Source organism: Strix aluco, chromosome 3 (genome assembly GCF_031877795.1).
Source record: "Strix aluco isolate bStrAlu1 chromosome 3, bStrAlu1.hap1, whole genome shotgun sequence".
Lineage (NCBI taxonomy): Eukaryota > Metazoa > Chordata > Aves > Strigiformes > Strigidae > Strix > Strix aluco.
In genome coordinates, this window is record NC_133933.1 from 11,164,639 (window position 1) to 11,188,982 (window position 24,344).

General features: G+C 42.4%; 1 protein-coding gene across 3 annotated transcripts in view; it reads left to right on the forward strand.

Moving 5' to 3' along the window:
- Window positions 1-9,774: 9,774 nt before the first annotated feature.
- GPCPD1 (glycerophosphocholine phosphodiesterase 1) overlaps window positions 9,775-24,344 on the forward strand; it is a 49,799-nt gene continuing 35,229 nt past the window's right edge. The window contains exons 1-3 of one of the 3 annotated variants that reach the window (XM_074817353.1): window positions 9,775-9,796; window positions 18,900-18,982; window positions 23,784-23,868. In XM_074817353.1, the coding sequence (XP_074673454.1) occupies window positions 18,937-18,982; window positions 23,784-23,868 (131 nt within the window). In that variant the 5' untranslated portion in view covers window positions 9,775-9,796; window positions 18,900-18,936. Of the gene's footprint in view, window positions 9,797-10,306; window positions 10,524-18,899; window positions 18,983-23,783; window positions 23,869-24,344 lie in introns of those variants that run through there. The other 2 variants (XM_074817354.1, XM_074817352.1) reach the window with 2 other exon arrangements.

Below are 24,344 nucleotides of genomic sequence, written 5' to 3' on the forward strand. Positions count from 1 at the left end.
TAGACAGCTTGAAAAAAAAAACCTTTTATCTCTGCTCTGCAGTAGAGGTGATGATCCCTTTGCACATCACAAATTGTGTTTCAGAATATGTCAAACCCTGATTCATTTACTGTCTTTTCAATTATTTTGATTTAATTCAGCCTGACCTTTGGCTTGGTTCAGGATCTTTTGCAGAAGATCTATGGGATAAAGGAATTAGAAAGCTAACATAACAGTTTGTTGAGGCAGGGCAGTACCCCCGTCTCAGAATCAGCCCTCTATTCAAAATCCTCCCAGTAATTCTACCCCTGGGTAGAAAGAATGGGATTTTGCAGGTGCCTTTTAACACTCAGTCCCTAAAAGACTCTTCATTTCAGTCAGCATCCAAGAACCTTCACAGATTTGGACTGCATGCACACACCTGGGATCCAGCCCAAAAAGGAAACCCACTGAAAGATCACACTTGTTTCTGTTGTCTGATTCTCAGCATCCATTAATCTAAAAGATCTCATTGCGACCTTTCAATACTCAAAGGGGGCTTATAAAGAAACATGGAGAGAGACTTTTTACCAAGGCCTGTAGTGACAGGACAAGGGACAATGGTTTTAAACTGAAAGAGGGTAGACTTAGATCAGACATAAGGAATAAATTCTTCCCTGTGAGGGTGGGGAGGCCCTGGCACAGGCTGCCCAGAGAAGCTGTGGCTGCCCCCTCCCTGAAGTGTTCAAGGCCAGGTTGGACGGGGCTTTGAGCAACCTGGGCTAGAGGAAGGTGACCCTACCTGTAGCAAGACTAGATGATCTTCAAAGGTCCTTTCCAACCCAAACCGTTCTATGATTCCATGTTCTTTAAAGCTCCCTTCCAACCTGAACCATTCTGGGATTCTGTGATTGTAATTCCACTGAATTAGGGCAAATGTTTATTCTCCAAAAAGTCTTTTGAGTCTTTATCGCAGTTCATGTTCTGAGCCCCCAGAATACTAGAACTCTGGTTTGTTTTAATAATGTTAAAAACTGTTTCAATTTTTAAGGGGTATAACTATTTGTGGAGCAATACTGTGAAGGGAAACAGCAGAAATAATACAGCTGCATCTTGTTCAGGAGGAGAGTGGGGAAACACTACAGGCTTGCCATTAACACTAAAAGAGACCATTTCTGTGCTCTCACTTTACTCCTCATGCTAACACATTTACTCGTACTTTAAAAATATGAAAGTTTTTTAACACAATGCATAACTGGGCATAATTCAACACTAGCAAATTTTAAAGGCAAATACTTTTCCACCGTGGAAGTAGATTGGTGCTGTTTATGAAGCATCAGCTATTCTGCAACACAGTCTCAGCTCAAGGCCATCGTTCAACACAATTGGTAGGAGCCTCAGACTACCTCCCTGCAAATCAGCAGGATTTTTTGCCGCCCAGAGAAATGCAAGGTGCAACAAAAAGATACTTTCTACCCAAATGGTCTTCTAGAGTAACTAATGCAAATTAAGTCTTCAAGTGACTGATGGTCCTACCTCAAAACAGTGCCCCATTTCCTGACAGTAGCACCCAGCGGGAAGGTGCTTGCTGCACTTTGTGGAGTGCTGGCCTGTGTTCAGGATGACCAAACTCAGCCTTGGACTGCAGCATAGCTCTGCCTTGCTGGGAGTCTTCCCTGTGGATTATTTTAATCATTATTTCACCCGATCTCTCTGCAGGGTTAGGTCCTGAGAGGAAGAGTTGCAAGACAGCACAGATAGTTATTCTTTTGGCAGTTGTTTTCCAGTGACACAGTTTCCCTAGATCATAAACAGCAGCTGAGCTTTGTGGCTGCAATCTCACTGGCAGAACTGCCAGCACCGACAAAACAGAGCCTCGCACATTTTTGTTAATCAGTCCTCTGTCTGCAGGTTTATCTGTGCTGCCCTTGCACACAGGCTTGGGATCAGGCCAGTACTCCAGCACACCTTGGCCCCTTTTGCTTTCATGGCTGAGAGCAGCTGGGGAGATTTTCAAGGCTTTTCTGTGATTCACAGAAAAGAGCATTCACACCAACCAATAAGCTAGCTTTGAGATCTCACAACCTCACACCAGTTACAGCCTAGACTTTGCACCTTTTCTTTTGCTACCATTAGTCCTGGTACTCTTTTTTTTGGTGAGAAAACCAGCCAATACTCTGATAGATTTTGTACTGTTTCAAGTTTATCTATCTTTTACATGTCTGGGGTAAACCTGATAAACCAGTTTCTGCTGCTGTTACACAAATGCTATGCATTGTTCTGCTGTACAGCACAGTAATTTTTATCACTGATCTTGCACTTTCATAGTGGTTGCTCTTAATTTTTAAAGCTTTGTTTAAAATGTGAATGGCAAACTTGTGAACAGCTCTGTGTGGAGACAGCCACTGAGGAGAACTGTCACATTTAGATTAGATACAAGAAAGAAATTCTTCACTGTGAGGGTGGTGAACCACTGGAACACATTGCCCAGAGAAGCTGTGGCTGCTCCCTCTCTAGAGGTATTCAAGGCCAGGCTGGGCAGGGATTTGAGCAACCTGTCTAGTGGAAGGTGTCCCTGCCTGTGGGGGGCAGTCTTTAAGGTCCCTTCCAACCCAAACCATCCTGTGATTCTATGACTCAGCTGGAGCAACAACCTACTTACAAGTAAAACTGGATTTGTAAAACAAGGGATGTTGTCATCTTTAAGGTTATATACATCTGTATGTATCTTCAGAAGTTTGGAGATGGGAGATCTTGCATCCTCCCAGCAAGGAGAATAAGAGTCAGAATTGCTCCAAAAGCTTTCTTGGTTAGCCTTAAAAAAAAAAAAAAAAAAAAAAATCTCATTTTTGGACATTTTCAATGCTGTGGGCAGAATAGGCACATTCTGCTTACAAGAGCTACTGGCTGAGCATGACTGAACAGTCAAGAATACAGAGTAGGTGTAAAGTAACTGATGTTCTCCTGTTTTCCTACAGAAGTCCTCTGTGAGGTCACTCACTGATAGCTGCCTCTATTTTAAACCTCAAGTGATAAATCTGTCTCTGAGCTGCTTTTTCTACAACTTCATTGTCACAGTTCCCTGGCAGCTAAAGAGGATTTACCTTCTAGCTGATGAAGTACCCACTTGTGCCAAGACAGCTCTAACATTCATCCAACCTGGCTTTGAATTGTTTCAGCCCACTGACCCAACACAGAACTAACCTAATTAAAAACAAAACAAAAACCAAAACCAACCAACAAATAAAACACTTTCTGACAGACAGCTAGCATAGCTCAGAGAAAGGTTAGACAGCAGCCAGAGAGAGTACAAGGGGCAGGTAGGAATGCAAGAGCAGGTGTAGTAGGGCCAAAATGCTGCAGCCAGATGTTAGACTGGCTCAGGCAGGGACACCCTTAGCTTCTCCTCAAGCTGAGCTTTGCTCACAAGAAAGAAATTAGGTCCCTGGGGTATGGCTGCATTCCCAGGAACAACAGTGCAGTAAACCTAGGATTACCACATGAGAACTAATACCTATTTATGAAGTATGAAAAGGAAAAATATCAGTCACGGACAGGACTCCATACTTTTAGAAGAATTTCATGTCAATGAACTTAAACATGTTTCTCTGTCATTATAGGTATGTGCAGCAGATGGAGAAGAAACAAAATTGACAGAGGATAGGAAAGCTAACTTTTTTCGCTATTGGATTTGAGGTGTCTCACTTACTTTCTCCATATAAGTATACTCAGTATAGGCACACTTCGAGATATGTTGGGTCTGGAAGTAGAGAACTCCACTGGACAATAAAAAGTGGCATATTTCTGCCCCTGTTGGGCCCTTTAGTGTTCACATGGGCACTGGGAGCACCACTGCCCTGGGAAACACTGGGCACCACCACACCGCAACCCCACATCATCAGTAGCCCTGACCTGAGGAGTCCAAAGGATGCACTTGCATCACTACTATTGTTATCTGGCAGAACATAAAATTCAGCCTCACATTTCATTTAAAGCACAAACATGACCTTTGAAATTGGATTTTGAACTGTACCACAGTCAAACCTTCCTGCTGCCATAGGAAACCTGCTCTCTCCTTATCTTAGGGCAGGTGTTCCTCCCTGTTGTTGAGATGAAAAAAGAAAGACAGACAGAAAGACAGACAGAAAGACAGACAGAAAGACAGACAGAAAGACAGACAGAAAGACAGACAGAAAGACAGACAGAAAGACAGACAGAAAGACAGACAGAAAGACAGACAGAAAGACAGACAGAAAGACAGAAAGACAGACAGAGAAAATCAACATTATGTGTCATATCCTACAACCGCTGTTCTTTATTTGCTGACCACCCTTGTCTGACACAGTGAAATGGGTGCTGCTGGCAAAAGGAGCATGGGAGGTCTTAAGCACAATTTCAGAAACAACAAGATGAAGATTGTAACACAAGAAGAATTTGTGCAAGAACACAAGAGAATGACTTGTAATTGGCATGCAGACAGAGCTAGGAGTTCACAGAATACCACATATACATTTATATATACAAAAATAAAACAAAAAAGTTATGTATATAGCCTACTATATAATTTAAGTTACATATACACATAAAACTTACTATATAACTTGGTTTAGTTATGTAAAAAACCAAAAAAGTTTCATATTTGTAATTGACTTTGGCCAGTTTAAGTGTGGTGCTTTGATGGTGTGGTATTTTAGTTCTTTATTCAGGTGTTTCACAATAAAACTTATTCATGTTTCATTTCAGAAACTATAAACCAACTTAGATCAAGAAGCAAATCATGCTCAGGCACCTTCAAGATGAGATTACAATATGTCTAATTTATAATCCAAATTTCATTTCTGCAATATTTTATTAATACCTGTTCTTTTTCTGGAAAATTTTCTGTTGTAACACTGTTTACCACTGATACCAGATTATACATGAAAATTAACAGTGTTTGAAAATGACTGAATTTTCTATAGGAGAAAATGAAATATTTGTAACTATTATTTTTAATGTTATAAATGTGATAATTGTTAACAGTAGCCACATAAGGGTTTCATTTTATATTTATGTTATTTTCTATTTAGTGATGCTCTTATCCACCTTTCTGATATGTTGTCACATTTGCTACCAGCACACCTAGTCCTTGTATTAGGCAATAATCTACCCTAGTCAAAGAGAAATCTGAGCTACTGCCAATCTAAGGCAGCATTCCTCCACCCCCTCCACAACTTTTGCTTACCTTCTAGGCTTCCCCACTGTAGGTGTTTAGAAATTTTTGAACACAGCCTTATCTTCTTGCTTAATTCTTGTCACCCACTTCTCTGATGTGTTTCTGTGCTCCCTGACTAACTGCAAACTCATCCACAGAGAAAAATATATTATAGTGTATTACAATATACCTTACAGAGAAAATGCCATTGCACAACAGGCCTTTTTCTAATAATACTTTCACATCATTCTCCATGAGACTGAGAGGCTTTTGCCATGCTAATAACAGTTCTATCGTCTTGCAATTTTTATGCTTGCTTGATAGCTTCCAGTCTCCTAGCACCACTTTTCTTTAGTGTCTGGAAATTGTCCAGATTTCACATTAGATAATCATACAGCAATACTCTCAGCACCAGAGAAAAGATCAGAAGAAGTGCATTTTCAAGAATAAGTGATTCAACAAAAAGATAAAAAACAGCTAAGGAGATACTGCATGCCTAACACTGTGCATTCATTTGCATAATTTTACCAGCTATTTTTATTCACAATACCCCATCAGAGCCAGAAAACTGCAGAAAAAATCAAGTGCGGTAAAATAAGGAGTGCAATTCATCTAAATACATGCAGCTTTCATCAGCTGTGAGCACTGGTGTCAGTATAACCAGTCCACTAGAACTGATAATGCAAACCATGAAAGAGGAAGAATCACATCTATAATTTGATGTTCACAGTCTTTATAACTAGGTATAGTATGAATGAAGCTTGATTTATAGGTTGAATCTATAATTCTGGAGGCTGAAGAAAATATTACATTGGCTACAGAAATGGACGTAAAACCTTGAAGGCATTTCCTAGTGCCTTTTTCATTTGGTAGTGTATTCTATACATTAGCTTCAACCACTTATTTCCTGCACTTGGGCAAGTTTTCTTGTTGTTGTTGTTTACAAAACCCAGGCTGCATAAGTCCCACTGGGCTTTGTGTCTCAACTAGTACAGCCTCAAGGCTACTTTGATATTCTGCCTATGGCGCACACCACCTCCAACCCTGCTTCATACCCTGTGTCACGGCTGGAACCAAGGTACAGTTTTAAGGCAGCTTCCACAGTGTTTGGGGAGGCTGCACGCACATGGCATATTTTAGCTCTTTCACTCCTGCTCAGCGACTTCATCACAACAGTATCATTGCCTGAACAAAGACAAAACTGTTTGCCAGACAGTACTGGCTAAGTACTAGTAATTCTTATTAAACTACTGTAGTGGAAAGGGGAAAACATGCTTTCCAACACGTGCACAGGTAGCTGAAATAGAGCTTGTGTTTGCACACTTGAAACAGATCTGGTAGCCTTGTCCTTCTGGATCTCTTTGGGAATTTTGCAAACAGCAACATGATTCAACCCAGGTTATATGCTATAAAACCCCATTTCCTTTGGTTTTATTTTGTTGATATGTAAACAAGAAAAGCACACCACCAATCTTAACTTTTTGGACAGATATTTAAGAAGAGTTCTATGAACTCACCTACGTGCTCTAATTACTGCACAGTTTTATATTATCTGAAGGAGTAGCTGACACTTGCCTGCTGCATCACAGCAAAGTATGACCTGATCTGATCCAACCATATTGAAGCAACTCCTTAAGGAGGAGGAAAAAAAAAAAAAAAAGTACACTGTCAAGCTTAATTACATGTAGACTTTTTTTCAGGTTAAGCCAAGACATAGCAGTATTTCCCATCCTACCCTTTTCCTACTTGCTCTACATTGAGCACAAGCTTAATCATCATTCTTAATTAGCTGATTTGTTTTATTCAGCAAGACCAAGTAGTAGTGCAGTGAAATAATTTACATGAGTAAAGTTATTAAAATTTGTATTTCAGTGAAATGCTTAAGAACAAAGCAAGATGGGGATCTCACAGGCTGAGGCAGAGTAGAGCAGAAGCCTTGCCTCAACCTAAACAGCAGTCCTACTGATGCAATCGTGGTAACATTAATTGTTTAGAGAAAAGAATCATACAGTTAAACAAAATTTCTTCACTTTGAAAAGCCTTATCAATCCTAGAATGAAGAACATCATCTCTGATTTTGACAAACTCAAGTTACCTTTAGAGAGAAAATTAGTCCTTGAAAGTTGCCATGACTAATTGCGCTGTTTAGAATCAGCTGCTTCTCTTAATACAGCATAGAAATGCTTATTAACATTTTCCAAATGAATAAATATATACTATTTTAAGACACTCAAAGAATTAAAAAATGGTTTATTTGACAGAATGTCAGCTTTTAGCTGAAATCAACCACATAAGTTTACAAGGAGAAAAAGAGAATTCTCTAAGCACTTCAATTTAGCTAATTATATTAACGTCTCTTACTGAAGAAGTAGGGAGATGTACATCTTTAATTAAATGAACACATGAGTATTTTTTGAATCTATCTAGGGCCTAAATTGCAATTTTTAGCTATAATAAGTTATTTTAGGAAACGCAATAATAGTTTTGACTAGACACAGACATTTTTTGAAATAAACAGTTGGGCAGAAAGAGGCTGAAACTTCTAGTTTTTAACAAAAATTTAATGGTACAATTTTAGAACATGACCGGCATCATATCAAAGACCTATTTTTGAAAAATTCAACACACCAAAGCATGTTTTAAAGTGTTCAGTTCTATCCCAGCTTTACAAGAAATGACTTGAACTAATAAATCTTAAAAAAGGGCAAGAGAAAACAAGTAGGCAATTACTTTTCTAAATAGTATTTTCTCTAAAGATTTTTCTTCCTCCTCCTTCAGCTGGCTGTTGATTATACCTGTAGAAGTGATGGCTCCTAATGTTTACTTAATTACTAAGGGTTTGTAACTAGAGCAGTTCATTTGTGTTTAACAAGGTCCTCACTTTCCAACAAGCACTGTCCACCAACCCTCCCTCCTCCTTACCCAGAGGAATTCCTCTTATCCTTTTGTCTTCAAAATAAACTGCTTTTGGCTACCATTTCCTTTTACTGCACACCTCCCCCTACCACTTTCTCCTTTAAGCAGGATACACTGATCTTGCAATATCCACATAAAGACCTCAGCAATTCAGAAGTATTACATACTTTTCTGGTACAGAACATCTGATACTAACATTCATTTTCCCTAGAACATCCAGGGCTGTGTCACAAATTCCTTATAAACATGGCTGGGTTTGCAGGGGATGAATGAATGGAAAAAGAGCCCTCTATTTAAACGACAGATGGAAGTACAGCCTGGAGCAGCATACTTGTAACAGTGCTAACTCCCAATGCAAGACAGGGTAAGTGGTTTCTCTGCATACTCAAACTGTAGCTTCTTTGTCAGCTGACACAAGTTTTATAAAGCAGAAGCAAATTACTTACCAAACTATTTATGCAAGCTTATTATTAGAGTGAAAGGACTGGTCATACTATACTCCAGAGCTATGCTACAAAACAGAGCACAAATCTCCCTCAAAAACACGGAGAAAAATAGTTTCCTTTTATTCGCTAACACTTTGTTGGGTGAATTCCAGTGGGATACCCTTTTTATCATAAAATCAGGTCTCAGGAAGGCCACAAGGTCATAGTCCCCAACACAATACTACCTTTTAGTGCAGCAAATCTCCCCAGGGTCTTCGCCCAATAGTCTCAGCTACCCTGAAACAGAGACAAGTATCATGCTTAAACGTTGCCTGCAGCTTCAAAACTCCAGCATGGGCACTCCCACATTGGATTGCCTTGGTGCCATTGCTGTGAAGACATGTTTTAGCGGTACCATGAATGACAACCCTTTTGCTCATACAACTGGGCACACAGGCAGCTATCTATACCTGCACAGAGGAAGAACCTGCGTGACAGCAGGGGGCGCTCCCTGAGAGCCCCAACCCAGGCTGTGGGGAGGAGGGGGCACCAGCTCCTGCCACCCCACATTTCAGCAGGTGACGCAGGCCACAGCCTGCCGGCAGGGCTGGCACACCTGCAACGGTGGAGCCTTAGAAAAACACACATGGAGATAGAGGGCCAACATCAAACCCACAGAGACCAAAGTCTTTCAAGAACAGGCGTGCTGCCCACCCCTTCATACTCCAAAAAGAAGCAGTAGGGCCCATGATGCCGTGAGCTCACAGCTGGCTTAGGACAGTGTGACCCAACGGCACCTCAGGGAAAAAGGGCTACCTGCCCCCAGGTACTCACGGCCCCGGGCTGGGTACTGGGGACCTGGCCTGAGGTAAGGTGGTCTCAGGGGTAGGAAGATGGCAGTGGGAACCTGCTCCGCCTCAGCAAGACCCCTGCCCAGCCCTCCCTCACCTCCCTCAGGCAGCAGCCCCTCAGTTGCGGGGCTCTCGAGGAAAACGCGGGGTCCGCCCCCACCCTTCCTGCTCGCTTCCTATTTGCTGCGGCGGGAAGGCGGGGCCGAAGCCGCGGGGAGTGATGTATGGGCGAGGGCAGGTCACGTGGGTCAGCCCCCTCCCCAGCTCGGCCGGGGGCAACTGCAACCGGTTGGCGGCCACGCCGCCCGCCCCCCCCCCCCCCCCCCCCCAGCACCCCGCCTGCCGTGCGCTGTCAGGCGGCCCCGGGAGTGGCCGCGGCAGGAGGAGCCTCGACAGCGCTGCTCGTGGCCCCGCACAAAGGAGTCGGGGAGCCGCATGCAGCGCTCGGCCAGGTCAGTCCGCGCCGCCGGCTGGGGGGGAGCTCGGTGGGGCAGTGCGGCGGGGGATGGTCGGACCTGGGGGGGGGCCGGTTCGCGTCGCGGAGCGGGGAGGGCGCTGGGGCAGCGGTGCTGCTTTCCCCGAGCGAGGTCCCGGGGGGCCAGCGCTCGGCACTCGGTGGGTGGCGATGCGGGTAACTGCTGGTGCGTGGCGCTGAGGAAAGACGGGGAGGGTGGAGCTGTGTCGCGGGCTGGCGGCCGCAAGCCGGCTGGTTCCCTCCGCGCCCCCGCTGCCCCCTTCAGCCGCCCCTTCCCACGGCCCCGGCTCCCCTCACGCACCCTTGCCTTAGCCCCGCCCCTTCAGGCCCCGCCCACCCCCGCTAGGCCCCGCCCACCCCGGCCCGAGGCTTTCGAGGAAAAGACACGGTCTTCCCCCGCTCTTCCTGCTGGATTCCTATTGGCTGCGGCGGGAAGGCGGGGCCGAGCCGCGGGGAGTGACGCGTCGGCGAGGGCAGGTCACGTGGCGCCACCTCCTCCGCCCTCCCCGGTTCGGCCGGGGGCAGCTGGAACCGGTTGGTGGCCGCGCCGGCCGTGCCCCCCCGCTCCCGCGCTGTCGGGAGGCCCCGGGCAGCGGCCGCGGACCCTGGCCGCGGGAGGAGGGGCGGGGCAGGGAGCCCCGGCGGCGCCGCCCGTAGCCCCGCACAAAGGGGTTGGTTGGGAGCCGGGAACGGCGCTCGGCCAGGTCAGTCCGCGCCGCCGGCCCGGTGTCGTGGTGGGGCCGTACGGCGGCGGCGGGGGACGGTTGGTGTATGCCCCTGGGGGGGACCTGGGGCCTGAGAAGTGCGTGGGTTGACGCTCCGCTGTGGGAGCGTCGCCGCGCTCCCCGCCGGCGGTCCCGGGGTGGGGGGGATCGCTTGTTGTGTGGCGATCTGAGGGGGAGGCGCGGCGCTGGGCTCCGAGGGGAGCTGGGGGAAGAGTGCGGGGTCCCGGGGAAGGGGGGGGCGGCTGCCCGCCCGGTGGCGGGGAGGGGCTGTGTGCCGCCGGGGGTGACCGAGATGCCGCACGACTCGTGCTGGGGTAGGGGGGGGCATCGTACCGGGAGGGCAGCGGGCCCGCCGGGCTTCCGACGCTACTGCGGCGGCCGGGCCCGGGCCGTCACCCGGGGAGTGCGGCTCGGCGGGCTGCTGGGCGGGGACACGCCGGCCCGGCGGGGCTGTTTATTTACGTCCTCGCCGAAAGCCGTCGCCCGGGGCGGTCCCGCGGCTACCGCATTATGCAAGCGGCCGGGAGGCTGGGACGGGGCGGACCGGCGCGCCGCCTCCCGGCCGGGAGCCGACGGCAGCGCTGCGCTGTGCGGGGCTGGCGGTGGGGCGGCCGCCCGCGGCGGGCCGGGAGCGCTCGGTACGTCCCGGGGTGCTGGGGGGGGGCGGGCATCCTGCCGTGCCGGTCGGCTCTGCCGGGGGGTGGGGAAGGCTTGCTCTGCTCTTGGGCTCTGCTTGGGACTGAAGGAACGTGTTATAATAGTAACGGCTCGCGATTCAGTATTCTCGATCCCGTAGGGACCACCGAGACAACTCTGGATTAACTTTGTTACCTGCTTCCTAACCAGGATGTTGCAAGAGGCACAGATTCATTTTCCTATTTTTTCTTTTTCCTTTTCAATCAATAGCTTGTCTTGCAGGGTGTTCGTGTTTTAATTCATTAAAGCATGCACTGTCAGGTGGAGATTAGCCTTCAAAGCATTTTAAATGTTCGTGGTAGAGTGAAATGGTTGCTAAGTGGAATTATTTTTTATTATAAAAAATATTTTTCCTTATAGATTTTTATGTATATTTCTATTGTAGCTCTGTTGTCTGTAAAATAACTACAGAAAATACTAAAGAATCAGGAGAATGCTGTTTGTCTTAATAGAAACTACTAAACTGCCACATAATTAATCTCTTAGTAAAGCAGGTTGCTCCTTACTAAAATGAATGCAGGCTTTCCAAACCCTTTAAAAAAAGTTGTTTGTTGTTGTACTGAGAGCTGTGCGGAGCATTATACGTGTTATTTGTCTGTGTCATTTCTAAGTGAGGAATGTTAGTATGATCACAAAGAGCTAAATTACTACCTGGTTAAGATGTTGTCAGCCACACTTCAATAATGAACAACACTACAGCCAAGAGAAGTCAAACTGAGGCTGTTCCGGTTTACTTGCAAATATGCTCCAGCCGTTTTCTGTCTTTTTCAAGAACTTTGCAAAACTGCTGGGACATAGCTAAGAAAGAAGAGTCTGCTACATGGACAGGTATTTTAGAAATGCTGAAAACCATTATGTTCTTGTTATTTAAAACAAAACAGGGCATTACAGGTGAACATAGTATTTTAGATAGGGATCTTGTGTTTGATTACCAGGACCGGCTTGGCCCTGCAAATGGGTAGTTAAATTGGTACTGAATATAGCATCTTAAAGATACTTTTCTCCATTGCTATATATTAAGGTGATGCTGTTTCAGAAATAGTACTTGGGCTTTGCTTCTTTCGAAATGTCAGCATGACCCTATTGGTAAAATTCCTGCCTTTAAATCAGAACAGCATGTCCAAATCTTGTATGCAAGTTTGTTCTCTGTCCAGTGTTAATACTGCAATGCAGTATGAGAGAGCTGCTGACTTTGTGACTGTCCTTCCTCACACAGTCAAGGTGAGGAGGGGGGAAGGAAGAACTTTCTGGTTGTTTGGGTGAAAATGAAGGAGTTGATGCTGTTTCTAAAAATTCTGCAGTTAGAGTGAAAGCATATACTCTGACCTTGTTCTAAAATCCAGGTGTTGTCAACTATTGTTACTTAATTTTAGTACATACCTAATTTGTTACTTTAGATGTACTCTATAATATTCTGATACTTTGTTAGGACCAACCACAAGCAACAAAAATCTTTCTTAATACTACAAGTTTAATTGGATTTGAATAGATATCACTTAAAGGTATAGTCTGAAGTAGCATGAGTTGATATTTTTATGCTCGAGAGTCTAAGGCTGTGATTAAAAATGACAAAACTGTGTCTTAAAACAGCAGTTTTACGTGATTAGGCTCATCTCTCTTTGTTCAGCATACCACCACGACACGTGGTGGATTTTCTATTGCTGCATATAGCACAGCTTTCAAGAAGGTGAAATATAAGTACAGTGCCTTCTCCTGCAGTGCGTGGTAGTGTTGAGATGCAGACTTCCCGAGGGAGGTTGCGGAGGGCTGTGGTGCCCTGCATCAGCCCCGCTCCTGCCCGCCTGCACTCGCAGCTGTCAAATGACTTGTCTGGGACTGGGGCACCTTTCCCCTGCTTCAGGCGGCCGTTGGACCTCTTCTCGGTGTTGCTAGGTCTCATGAGTCTGTACTTCAAAGGTGGAGAATGTCAGCTTAAAATCAGAAAAATAAAAGAAAAACCACTGCAGCCTTCTAGTCCTTACCCTTTTCATCTTTATATGCAAAAAAATGAGTGATATTTTAAAATAATTGAGCATGTATTTACTTTTGTGCAGTAGCAGTAGTCTGCACTGTGGTCTGTGGTGAAATGTAACCATATGAAAGAGCCTGTTTGTGCACAAATTATCTTTATTTTTCTACAGATAACTAACCAAATTCAGTAATATAGTGGTTAAAAATATTCTTAAGAACCAGATGTTTGAAAGTATTAAAATGCATTCCAGGAATATCATGATACCTAGGTACCTAGCTGTCTCATTTTAATTGTCTGTCTAATTACCTTTGAAAAATCCCATTAAGTACCTATAAAAAAATTGATATAACTGGATATTTTTTTAAAAATCACCCCTTAGAAAGATACTTTGTAAGTTGTATTTTACCCTCATTGAAAAATCTGTTTTGTGTTATCCAGTCATCATTAAACATAATGTTACCAAAGACAGTTTTGTGTTGATAGCTTTACATCAGAAATTTCTACTAATAGTTTATTAGACAGGGTTTGGGGGCTTTTGGGGAGGAGAGAGGGGAAGAAATGTAACACAATATATTTTGGTGTAAGTCTGTTGCTTTTTGACTTTCTCATCAGCATGTTGTCAAATACAGATTATCCGCAGTGGACTAAATCCCGGCAAAGGGTCAAGGTCTCGTATGACCTGGGTCGTCTAGCTTCTAAGAGCTTAAATGAAGTTGTTTTAGTTCACACTCCATTGGATGCATCCTAGAGAGAATAGAACTTGCAAAACTTTGGATTCCCCTCATGTACTGGAAGAGCAGCATTTTGCTTCTGCTTTAATCTTGAAGTTATTTTTGTTATGAGTTCTGATTATTTTCAATAGAAATCTTCCCTGTGGGCTCCCCATAATTTAGAAAGCTGGTGTAGAATTTCCTGAGGCTTGGTCTGTTTGTCTCCCCTCTCTTCGCCATTAAATGTCAATGCATATTTTTCCTTCTACTGCTAAGTATAACCAACCATTCTGCAGCCCTTAAAACCAACTCACAATTGATAAAGTCAGCTTTTCATTCAGATCTATCTTAATATAGTTGCCTAAAGTGTTTCTTGCCTAATTTTGAAAGCTGCCTGTCCATACAACAAAAAGAAAGTTCAAGGCCTTCAGGCTTGTCTCTGCAGTAGAAAAAGTATCGCATCGTACTTCAAGCCTGTCTCAGACATTACCCTTGGAGCGTTAGAAGTCAGAGTCTTGCAAACCTATTTGAGTTGCTATTAAAAAATCTCACTTGTATTGAGAGAGAGCATGTCATCTGGCTTTTTGAATGCTATGAATTTTTATGAGTCTAAAATTTCTTTGCAAGCTAGGCTATTATATTCCAGGATTGTCCTGGATTACTTGGTGTGTATTTATCTAAACCTGAAATACTGAGTATAAGATATGGGACAGAAAACAGCCAATACCTCTTAAAATATATTGGAAAGGTTAGGGAGGTTAAGTTGGGGGGGGTGGGAAATAATCTCTTGAAGCTGAAGGGTTGTGAAGGGGTTTTGTATACCACCAGACCTGTAAGCCAGAAGGTTCAAATGAACTTCAAACTTGAGTTACTCAACTAAGTCCATGTTCTGGTATATTTTGACTACAAGCAAAAATTATCTTGGTCTTCCCCATCCACGGTGACCTTTGCTACCTCATTTTAGAGGAAAGCTATGATATTTTGTGATGCATTAACAGTTGATAGTGTTATGTCAGAAGGAGAGTCTGAAATGTCTTCTTTTCTTGTCTTCCAAGTGCCTTTAGCGCTTCATGGCTGTTTGCCTGCATCTTCTATAAGTGCCCTTCTAGAATCAGGAGGGGAGAGCTTGGCTTCCCTATTATTTAGGGAAGCACATTAACTCCTGTCGCTCTTGTACTCCTTCAGGTGTCCATGAGCAGGAGAAAATTGTGAAAGGAAAGCTTTACAGGCAATATTAGAACAAAGAGTAAATTTTTTTTTCTCTTCAGCCTTCAGGATACTATGCTTAAAATCTTTGCTGCTGTTCTTTTGGGTGTGTGAAGGCAAGTAAGTGGATTTCTGAATTTACAAGATTCCCAGTTGCTTTTCTTCCCGTCTACGACCATGAGGAGAGCTTTTTCTTGTGGCAGGGGAACCAAGATTGCACATGATCCTACCTACTAGGCTGTTGCTCTTGGCCCTGCTCTGGAAGCCTTGCAGACAGCCTGTTTTATACAGTGAGGTTGGTTGATGGGCAGGGCTACCTGAGTTCAGGCTTTTGAAGGCAGGTCAGTACAGCCCCAGGACTCAGAGTGCTTCTGCTGGGCAGACACCATTTCTGTGGGAAGGAAACCTCCAGAGATTGTGAAAGGTAAGGGTTTGCTTTGCAAAAGGAGGAAAGTGTGAGAGGGGCTTGAACTGTGACATGGTGGGGGAAAGAACATGTTTCTGTTGTAAAAGCAAGAATCTCTAGGTAGATAAACACTTTTTTTTTTTTTCCAAGTGAAATGCTGATACCATTGTGTGAATATCTACCTGGGTGAGACCTCTCTCATGAGGAAGTGACTGAGATTCAAGCATTCATTGCTTGCTTGCATGCATGTAGTTGCAGTCTGTAAAAGCTGACCAAAAGGAGGAGGTGGGACATAGGATGAGGGGCAGTTGCTTGCACCCCAGGCTGGCATTTAGGCACATGTAGTTGCAGCAGATGTGAATTCAGCTTTAATACTCTTAAACCCAAATGTTGCTTAAAAATGGTTGCTGCACAAGGACTTTTAGTTTGTAAGTTGCTCGGTTGACGATTAGGAAGTGTTTAACATTTTTAACATAACTGTTCTAACTTGTTTCAGTTCCCCTAAGCAGACAGTTATGGTCCTCTGAGCTGAGGGTTCTTTACGTTCTCCCAGAGAGTTCATTGCTACAGGTGTGGTGAGCAGAGAGGATTTTGTTATTCTTTGGTGAGTCAGTGCTGAAAATCTGAAGGATGGAGCGTAGGGTTTAGAAGATCGCCTGACACCTACTGGTCAGGGGGTTTGATGGTCTAGGGTTTCTTGCCATTTCCCTCTGGGAATTAAATTACTCCCATTTCTCAAGAACCATCAGTAACTCTACAGCTAAACTTAGGCTTTTTTCCCCCTAAATACAGCATTTTCGTATTGTGTCTTTTCATATTGTGTAAAGTACAGAATGGATGTACATAAGTGCATGATAATATACAACATAGGTTTGATTCATTAACAAAAAGCAGACCTATTTTTTCCTTGCTGTGTGTTTACATACAGCTCTGCTGGAAGAGATGTTTCTTCAAAATGAGGGGTAATACTTTGACCCTAAACATGAGTGTAAGTGCAAGACCTGTAGCTGCAGTTCTGGTAGAAAAATCATGCCTCTGTTTGGTGATGTAAACTTGGAGTTTTTCTTCTGATATATCCCTTGGGCAGGTTAAATAGATCTTTGAGATAAAATGCCTTTTGAGCAGAATTTTGACAACTTTACAAAGTCAGTTTATCAAAATCTCCTTACAATTAACTACTGTTATATAGAGAAGTAATATTCTTTTGCTAGGTGGTTTAGAAAAGCCCACAGATGTCTTGCAAGTGGGTACACAGAATTTTTACAAGATTCGCTAAAAGCTTTATAGACTTAGCAGGATTTTAGATTTTTCTCTGGGAACGGATGGGTGGTTAATTAATTTGGAGTAAGACAGACATTGCTGGTTTTTGTCAAGTTTAATTTTGAGTCATGTTGCATTGGCTTTGGAAACAGCTTTTTATGACAAGGAAAAGCCTGTTCTTGCTTTGGGGAACTGGGTGGGGGCTTCAGCTGTCACTTACCTGCTTTGTAGTCTTTGGCAAGGCATTTTTGCCTACTTCATCTCCCCTTTAGCTCCTCTGCCTTTTCACTTAAAGGGTGTCTAAGCAAGAACAGTTGGTGAACACAGTCGAGGCCTTGCACTATCCTGTGTCATCATAAATGCAACTAGTAGTTTATATTCTCTGCTTTAAACTGAGATTTTTGTGTCATAAGTCCAGTTTTAGGTTCGGCACTGAAATGTGCTGTGCTTCTGTGTCTGTAAATAACTGCTAAAAATAACTGCTAGTATGTGTCACTTAACATACAGACCACCTAATGACATACATGTGACAAAGTTCATAAAGGGTGTGCCCTTCTTAGAATTCCTGTTTACTAAGTATGCTTAAAGTATATAAAGCTTCAGTAGATTGGGATTTTATCATTTATAGAAGTGTTATTTGTAAAACATTACATGCAGAATTGAACTATATGACCAGAAACATCTATATTGCTACCATTTTCTTGCTCTCATTTTATTCCTGAAAAGGGAAATAAGGGAGGAGAAAAAGGAATGTAAAGTACAACAAGAGTTAGAAAAGAAATAGATTAAGAGAGGAGGAAGAGAAGATCCAAAAGAAAAATTATAGGTGTTTAAACTTCAGACCTTAACTTTCTGATTGCCTGGGAGGAATGAGGATTGATTATGAGGTGGGGTTTTTTTTGTCCTACTTGGTATCTGACTTTCTTCAGCTTTTCTTGCTTTCATGCATGCCCTTTGAAGGCAAGGACTTGTAGTAGAGCTAATGAAAGGTAGATTTTTCTGGAGTGCTGTTAGTTGTTCTTGTCATTATTATTAAAGCTGTCACTAAAGGCTTGCTGACCAACATTGTACTGAAGTAAACTGCTTTTGTCCTGTTCAAAAAAATACAAACTTTCTACTGGCTTGGTTTAAAAAAAAGAAAACAAACCCACAGTGACATAAAGAAATTGATTAGTTGAGAGCATTGCAAAGTTAATTCTGCATATAATTAGTATGATTATTTTGCAGCCCATGTCCAAAGGAATATACTTGGGTCATGACAGTCTGACAGCATCCAGACTTGGACTTTGATAGGACTAATACTTTCATAAGTAATATAAAAGGATGTTTTACATCAATAGTGTTTCTGCTGTAATGGGGAGAATGGGATTCTGCCAGTTTTTTTCCATCAAGTTATTGTGTATTAGAGGAGGGTAGAAAGGTGAAGCAGGGTCAGTCTTCCAGCTACTGTCCTGGCTACAGAGGCTGTAGGCAGTCCCTCCCTGCTGGGATGTTTGAAGACTGCTTTATGCTTCTAGTTGCTGGTGTACCATGTCAAAGGTTGGAATTATTGGTAGGGGAGCAGACTCCAGGGTGGTGGACAACTCGCTGTTTGTGACAGCAGAGTGCTGTCATCTGTCCTGGGTTATTCCCCTTTTTCCTTCAAGGTGGTAGTGTTCATCTATGAAACCTTTCTTGTGTTTTGAAGAGGATGCTGAAGAATAGCGTAGGGAAAGAGTCAGAAGTTACTGCTTGCCAAAGGTCATAACTTTAAATGTCTTATAACTTCCAGTGTCCTCTTTGGGAGCAAAATTAGTCAAAACAGGTTTTTGAAAAGTCTCAGCTTAAGACTGATGAATGCTGTGTGATATTGATACTTACTTGCATATGGTATTTGATTTAGTAGTCTTTTTCTCCTGACAGTGTTGCAACAGGGTCTTCTGCAGCTGGATGCTGTTTTCTGGGGCTGTTGCTGGTTTTAAAGAGCTTTCTGTTTTTACTGCTCACTCAAACAGTAACATCACTAGTGGCTTGCTGCCCTGTTAAATGGTGGGATTTGTGTTTCCTCTTACTTAGGACAGCAACAGATGTTCCTGAAATGTAGTATCTTTTTCCTCCCACTACAGGAGATTTCAGCGATCCTAAGACAAAAGTTCTGCAAGTATGACTTCTCAAGTCACTTTTGAAGTGAGAGGACCATCAGTACCAGGTACCCAAATCATGCCTTCTCCTTTTTGTATGGTTTAACTAGAAAAAAAACGAAATAGAAGAATGTTCAAAGGCTGTCTTGTCTGTTTTCCTCAGAGGCAAAAAACCATTTCAGTTCAAATATCAAAATGGTAAGTCATTGTAAAATACATGAATTAAGAAATTTCACATAGGTATTTGAAAATGAGATTTGGGAATTAATTTTTATCTTGTTCTTCAGACAACAATTTCATAGTGTGCTAGAGATGATGATGGTAACTGAAATGGTTATGATTGTTTTCAAATCAGTGTTCTCTCTCTTTACTCCATGGAAACTAGTATTTACATTCTGGACCACGATAATCAGGCATGCACTGACGTGTTCTGCTTTTTTATTCTCTCTGCATCCCTGTTGAAAGTTCTCCGTAACAAGATGTGACCTCTACTAAGAGTTAAGAACAGGAAGAATAAGCAGCTTAATTCAATATTCTGTTGTGCAAAAATGTGTAAAATCACTTCTGTAATCTAGATGAGATCATGTAGAACACCATGATTTAGTGTTGACAAATTGTGTTTATTACTTTCACCTTTATCTTTAGGAACTTTGAAGGAAGGTCACTGTCCTGGTTTTGGCTGGGATAGAGCTAATTTTTTATTCGTAATAGCTAGAATAGTGCTGTGTTTTAGATTCAGTATGGGATTTGGTGTGAGAAGAATGTTGATAATACACTAATGTTTTCAGCTGTTGCTAAGAAATCAAAGACTTTTCAACATCCCATGTCCTGCCTGTTTGTGGGTGTACAAGAAGCTGGGAGGGAGCAGAGCCAGAGCAATGGACCCAAATTGGCTGGAATATTGTGGAATATTCCATATCATACAACATAGATGTATCAGTATATAGATTAGGGTTGGCAGGGAAGCTGGCTCTTCTGGGATTGCAGTTTCAGGATTTTCTCTCCTCCGGGATTGCTAGCTGGGATCAGGCTGGGCATCAGTCAGCGGATGGTGAGCAGTTGCATTGTGCATCGCTCGTCTGTATATTCTATTATCGTTATTATTATCATCATCATCATTATTTTAATTTTATTGTATTTGAATTATTAAATTGTCTTTATCTCAGCCTATGAGTCTCCTTATATTTACCCTTCTAATTCCCTCCCCATCCCCCAGGGCAGGGAAAGGGTGAGCGAGTGGCTGCATGGTGTTTGGCTGCTGGCTGGGTTTAAACCATGACAGTCACCAAAAGAGTAATTGGTGGTTGCCTAACAGAAGCAGATGAATGTGGGAGCATGTACAGATTGGCAAAATTCCTGTTACAGGCAAATACCAGATGGCAGAAGTGTCTGTTGTAGTTGGAGGGGGAAAAGATGATAAAAACATTTTTTTAAAGTTTTGACATCTGCCCCATGTTAGACCTCTCATGTGTTTCTCCCATTTGATTGGGAGTTTGGGAACTGAACACTGACACACAATGTGGACACAAAACCTTTAGTAAGGAGCAGTGTTTTTATGGCACTCTGGAGAAAAACTTTGAAGTTAAAGAATAAATTGACCTTAGATCAGATGAGGCTATAAAGCACTGGTATAGCTACACAATGGGAGCCATGCTCTTTTTGCCTCGTTTAGTGTTGCTTGTGCTGTTGTGATGACACTTTGCATGTGTAACTTTTTTCTTTTACTGATAATATCTGTAGCAAAATAATATCTGCAGCAAAAATTAGGATTGGGGAGAACTCAATCCTTCCTCAGTGGCTGGTTACAAAGCATTACCTGGAAATACTTATTTATGTATAATGTAAGGAGGTGACACAGAAGGTTGCTTCTGCTTATGACAATATTGATACTGTTGGTTTTGACTGGGGACAAGAGCTTTGAGATGCAGCAGTGGCAAGATGCAGTCTTGTGAAAGAGAGGTAGGTTTTCAGAGCTATCAGAGTTCTACAAGCAGCAAAATTTCCAGTTTATTTAGAAATGTCACGTACTGATTTTGTCAGATCACCATGGTGAGTAGTTAGTTGGTGAGACAAGAATCCTCACCTTGAGTGCTAACATGCTCCCTGCGTACTCATCATTGTCCCTTCCTGTTGATGTCAAAGCCAGTGAGGCTAACCTGCAGGATAAAAGGGCATCACCAGCATAGGAACAATGCTTTGACTCACTCCCTCTAGCCAAACCACTTCTGGAATTGACATTGGTGATGAAGCCTGACACATTGATGTAGGCTTTTACATATTTGTGACATGCAGTGCTTCCTTTTTGCCTCATCCTAGCAGGAGGAAGAGAGTCACTGGTCACAGGCTGTGAGACTCCTTTAGGTCTTCATCAGGACACAGTCCCATACCAAGAAACTGCTAGGTGGCCAAAGATTAGCTATTATGAAATAAAAAATGGAGATTATAGCTCCCAGCTGTACACTCTGCTCCAAGCAGAGAGATTGCAGCATCAGGGAGGCTGTTGCAAGCTTTGAGGCTGGGCAGAAGGCCCTGGAATAGCTTCCTCTTTGCCTTAGCTGAAGGAACTCTGCCAGTAGCAGCGTTGGATTCCCTGGCGAGGGCAGGGGGAGAAGTTCAAGACCCCTGAGCTTAAAACACAAAACCAAACCAAACCCCACTGAGTTTAGAATTGCCTTTGAAAAGGCAGTTCCAGTTTATCATGCCTTTCACTTGTGCCTTTCCTAGGATAATTTAAGCAGCATTTTACAAATCCCGATTCAGCCTCACAGTGTAATTGCTGAAGTGAGTTTAGGGGTGACTGTGCATCTTGTTCAAGTGTTGCCTTGTTGAGTGATAAGTATTCACAGAATGTTTACACGTTTGCTTAAAAAAGACCAGAAAACTATTCTAGCTAGCTGCTACTAAGAGGAACATAATTTATGTGGCATTTCAGAGGTTGGCCAGTGTGTACACTAAGATGTACGAAATGCTGCTATTTTAAAGGGATATTAAAAGAGTTTTAGCTTCTCTTTAGTATCTCCAGTCAGAAATTCTGCGTGGTATTCAGGTGGTCTTCCCTCCTCCCTGCAAAAACAAACCATAACGTGCCTCAGTACAGAGTGGAAAAGGTAAAGCACCTGACCTAGGCAATTGTGTGCAGTGAATTGCATAGTAAGTATACTCATACAGCTGATTTCTGTCTGCATTTATATGCTTACAGCAGGCATCCAAAAAGCTTGTTTTTTTTTAAAAAATGAACCTGAACAAAAGGTTTTATAAAAAAGGGATTGTAGTTCAAAATGTTATCTAAAATTATTTCCATGAGCAGTTTCTAGGAACAAATTATCGTACTTATTTCCAGACCTCTGTAGGTTTTCTGCAACCCTTGGGTCTGCAGGGGTTTCCTTCATAAACAGTCCTTACTAGGTTAACCTGCATAACTGGAAAAAATGGACACAATTTTAGAGGCATAAGGAATGCCTCAAAACTGTTATTTCAGACTTTGAAGTTCCAGCTATGGTTTGGCTTGATAAAAGGTTGTGTATCTTTGTTGTATATAGCTTGCCTACTTTGTATCTTTAGATTATTATTTAGTTACTATCGCTACTGCTTTCCCAGTTTGAGAACAGGAAAGCACTATCATAGATGCTTGTGTCTTGATTTTAAGACTTTTCAGTTATCGATTTGATCCTTGCATTTCCTGTTGATGAGGCATGCAGGGTAGTTCTGGATATCCTCTCCCCTTTTTCTTCAATGCTTTTGCCTACCCGCCCCACCCCCCCACCCCCTGCAATTAAGGGACTAATTTGACTTCAGCTGAATTCACTTATGTCTGCTTTGGTTTAAAAGTGATTTTGTTTGAAATGTTATACTTAGGCATTTCAAGTTAGAGGCTGAAGTAAATTTCAGTATTTTTTAATTACATTTTATTTAAAAGTTACTCAAATACTCTGGTAGTTCTTACATTTTGCATAGCAAGATTAAAAGGTTAAGCAGATGGTGCCTAAATATACTTTAAAGCTTCACGTTTTCTCCTTCTGCAACAGTGTTTTTTCTTGTGTCTAAAAATATTGTTGAAACCCTGTAAAAGCAAAATACTAACTTGTCCTTTCCATTTGTATTTATCATTGTTGTTGTTAGTCATACACATATAGGTTTTATATACAGGGGTAAGTTGCAATGTTAACTTTAACTCCTGGATATCCCAGAATCAAGCGTTCTTACACTACTATAATATTTTGGTTCTTTATGTATGTATGCAGTAGGGTAGACAGAGTGTGACAATTGCATGTGGTTTTTTTGTGTAACAGCATTATGCTTTTATATCCAATAAAAAAACTGAAAGTGTAGCAGCAAAATTCATTTTATTTCTCTCAGGAATAAAATTAATTGGATGTGTTGTCTTGGGAATAATACAACCTCCTCTTTGTGCTTTCTAGATTGTTCATGTGAATTTTAGAGAATATGTTTAGACATGTGTGTTACTCAGTACTCTGTGTGTATACGTACATGTATTAAAAAAAATACAGTATTAAGAAAAAACTAGCTTATCTTGAAAATAAGCATTTTACAGTGGAAATTTTCCTGCTGCATTTCCAGAGATTTTTGAACTGAAGGACGATTTGGAAACCAAACATTTTAAGGGCTGGGGTTGTCAGTACTCCCTCTCTGAGATCCTTATGATAGCAAAGAAAATGCTGTTGTAGTTTGGAGGGGCTGTGTGTTTGGAATTCCTTTCTGAACTGGAAAGAGGGAGTTTAAATGGGTGATTCTGGTATATATATTTAAAATATTTGGAGGTTTCACCATGTATGCTGTACTTAGTAATTCCATATGGGCTTGAGTAATGATGATTGTGGGGTTTTTCTGTTTGGGTTTTTTTTTTTTTAGGAGAGGTTTTTGCAGTATGTGGGAGCTGCAGTGCTTTGGGAAACTGGAATCCGCAAGTTGCAGTGGTCCTCCAAACTGACGATCGGTAAGTTGGGTTTTTTGGTTTTTTATTCCCTTTGAAGTAGCTGGAGTTCTGGAGCAACTAATTTATTCTGGCTTTGAGGCTGTAAACTATTGAGCTACATATACTATTAGTAAACCTGTCCAGAATTTCTTGTGCTACCCTCGAACCTTTTGAATGCTTAGGAACGTGTCTAAGAAAACGTTTAACTTGTGTATGCTTCTCTAATTACAGATGATGCTTCTACCATTGTGGCTGGCATATTTCAGTAGTTTAGCTGTAGACATTTTGAATAAGAAACTGCTATGGGTAATTTACAGTCCCATAACTCTACAGCAAGTTATAGGAGATGTTTATAGAGTTTACTTTCTTTTTAACCTATACAAGTTACTACTGTGGCTCTAAAGAGATGGGGAGAAGATTATTTAAAATGAGTTGCATTAAAACTCTTAAGTGGTTTGTGTGTATATAACCATGAGTGTACGTGAACGAAGTTTTAA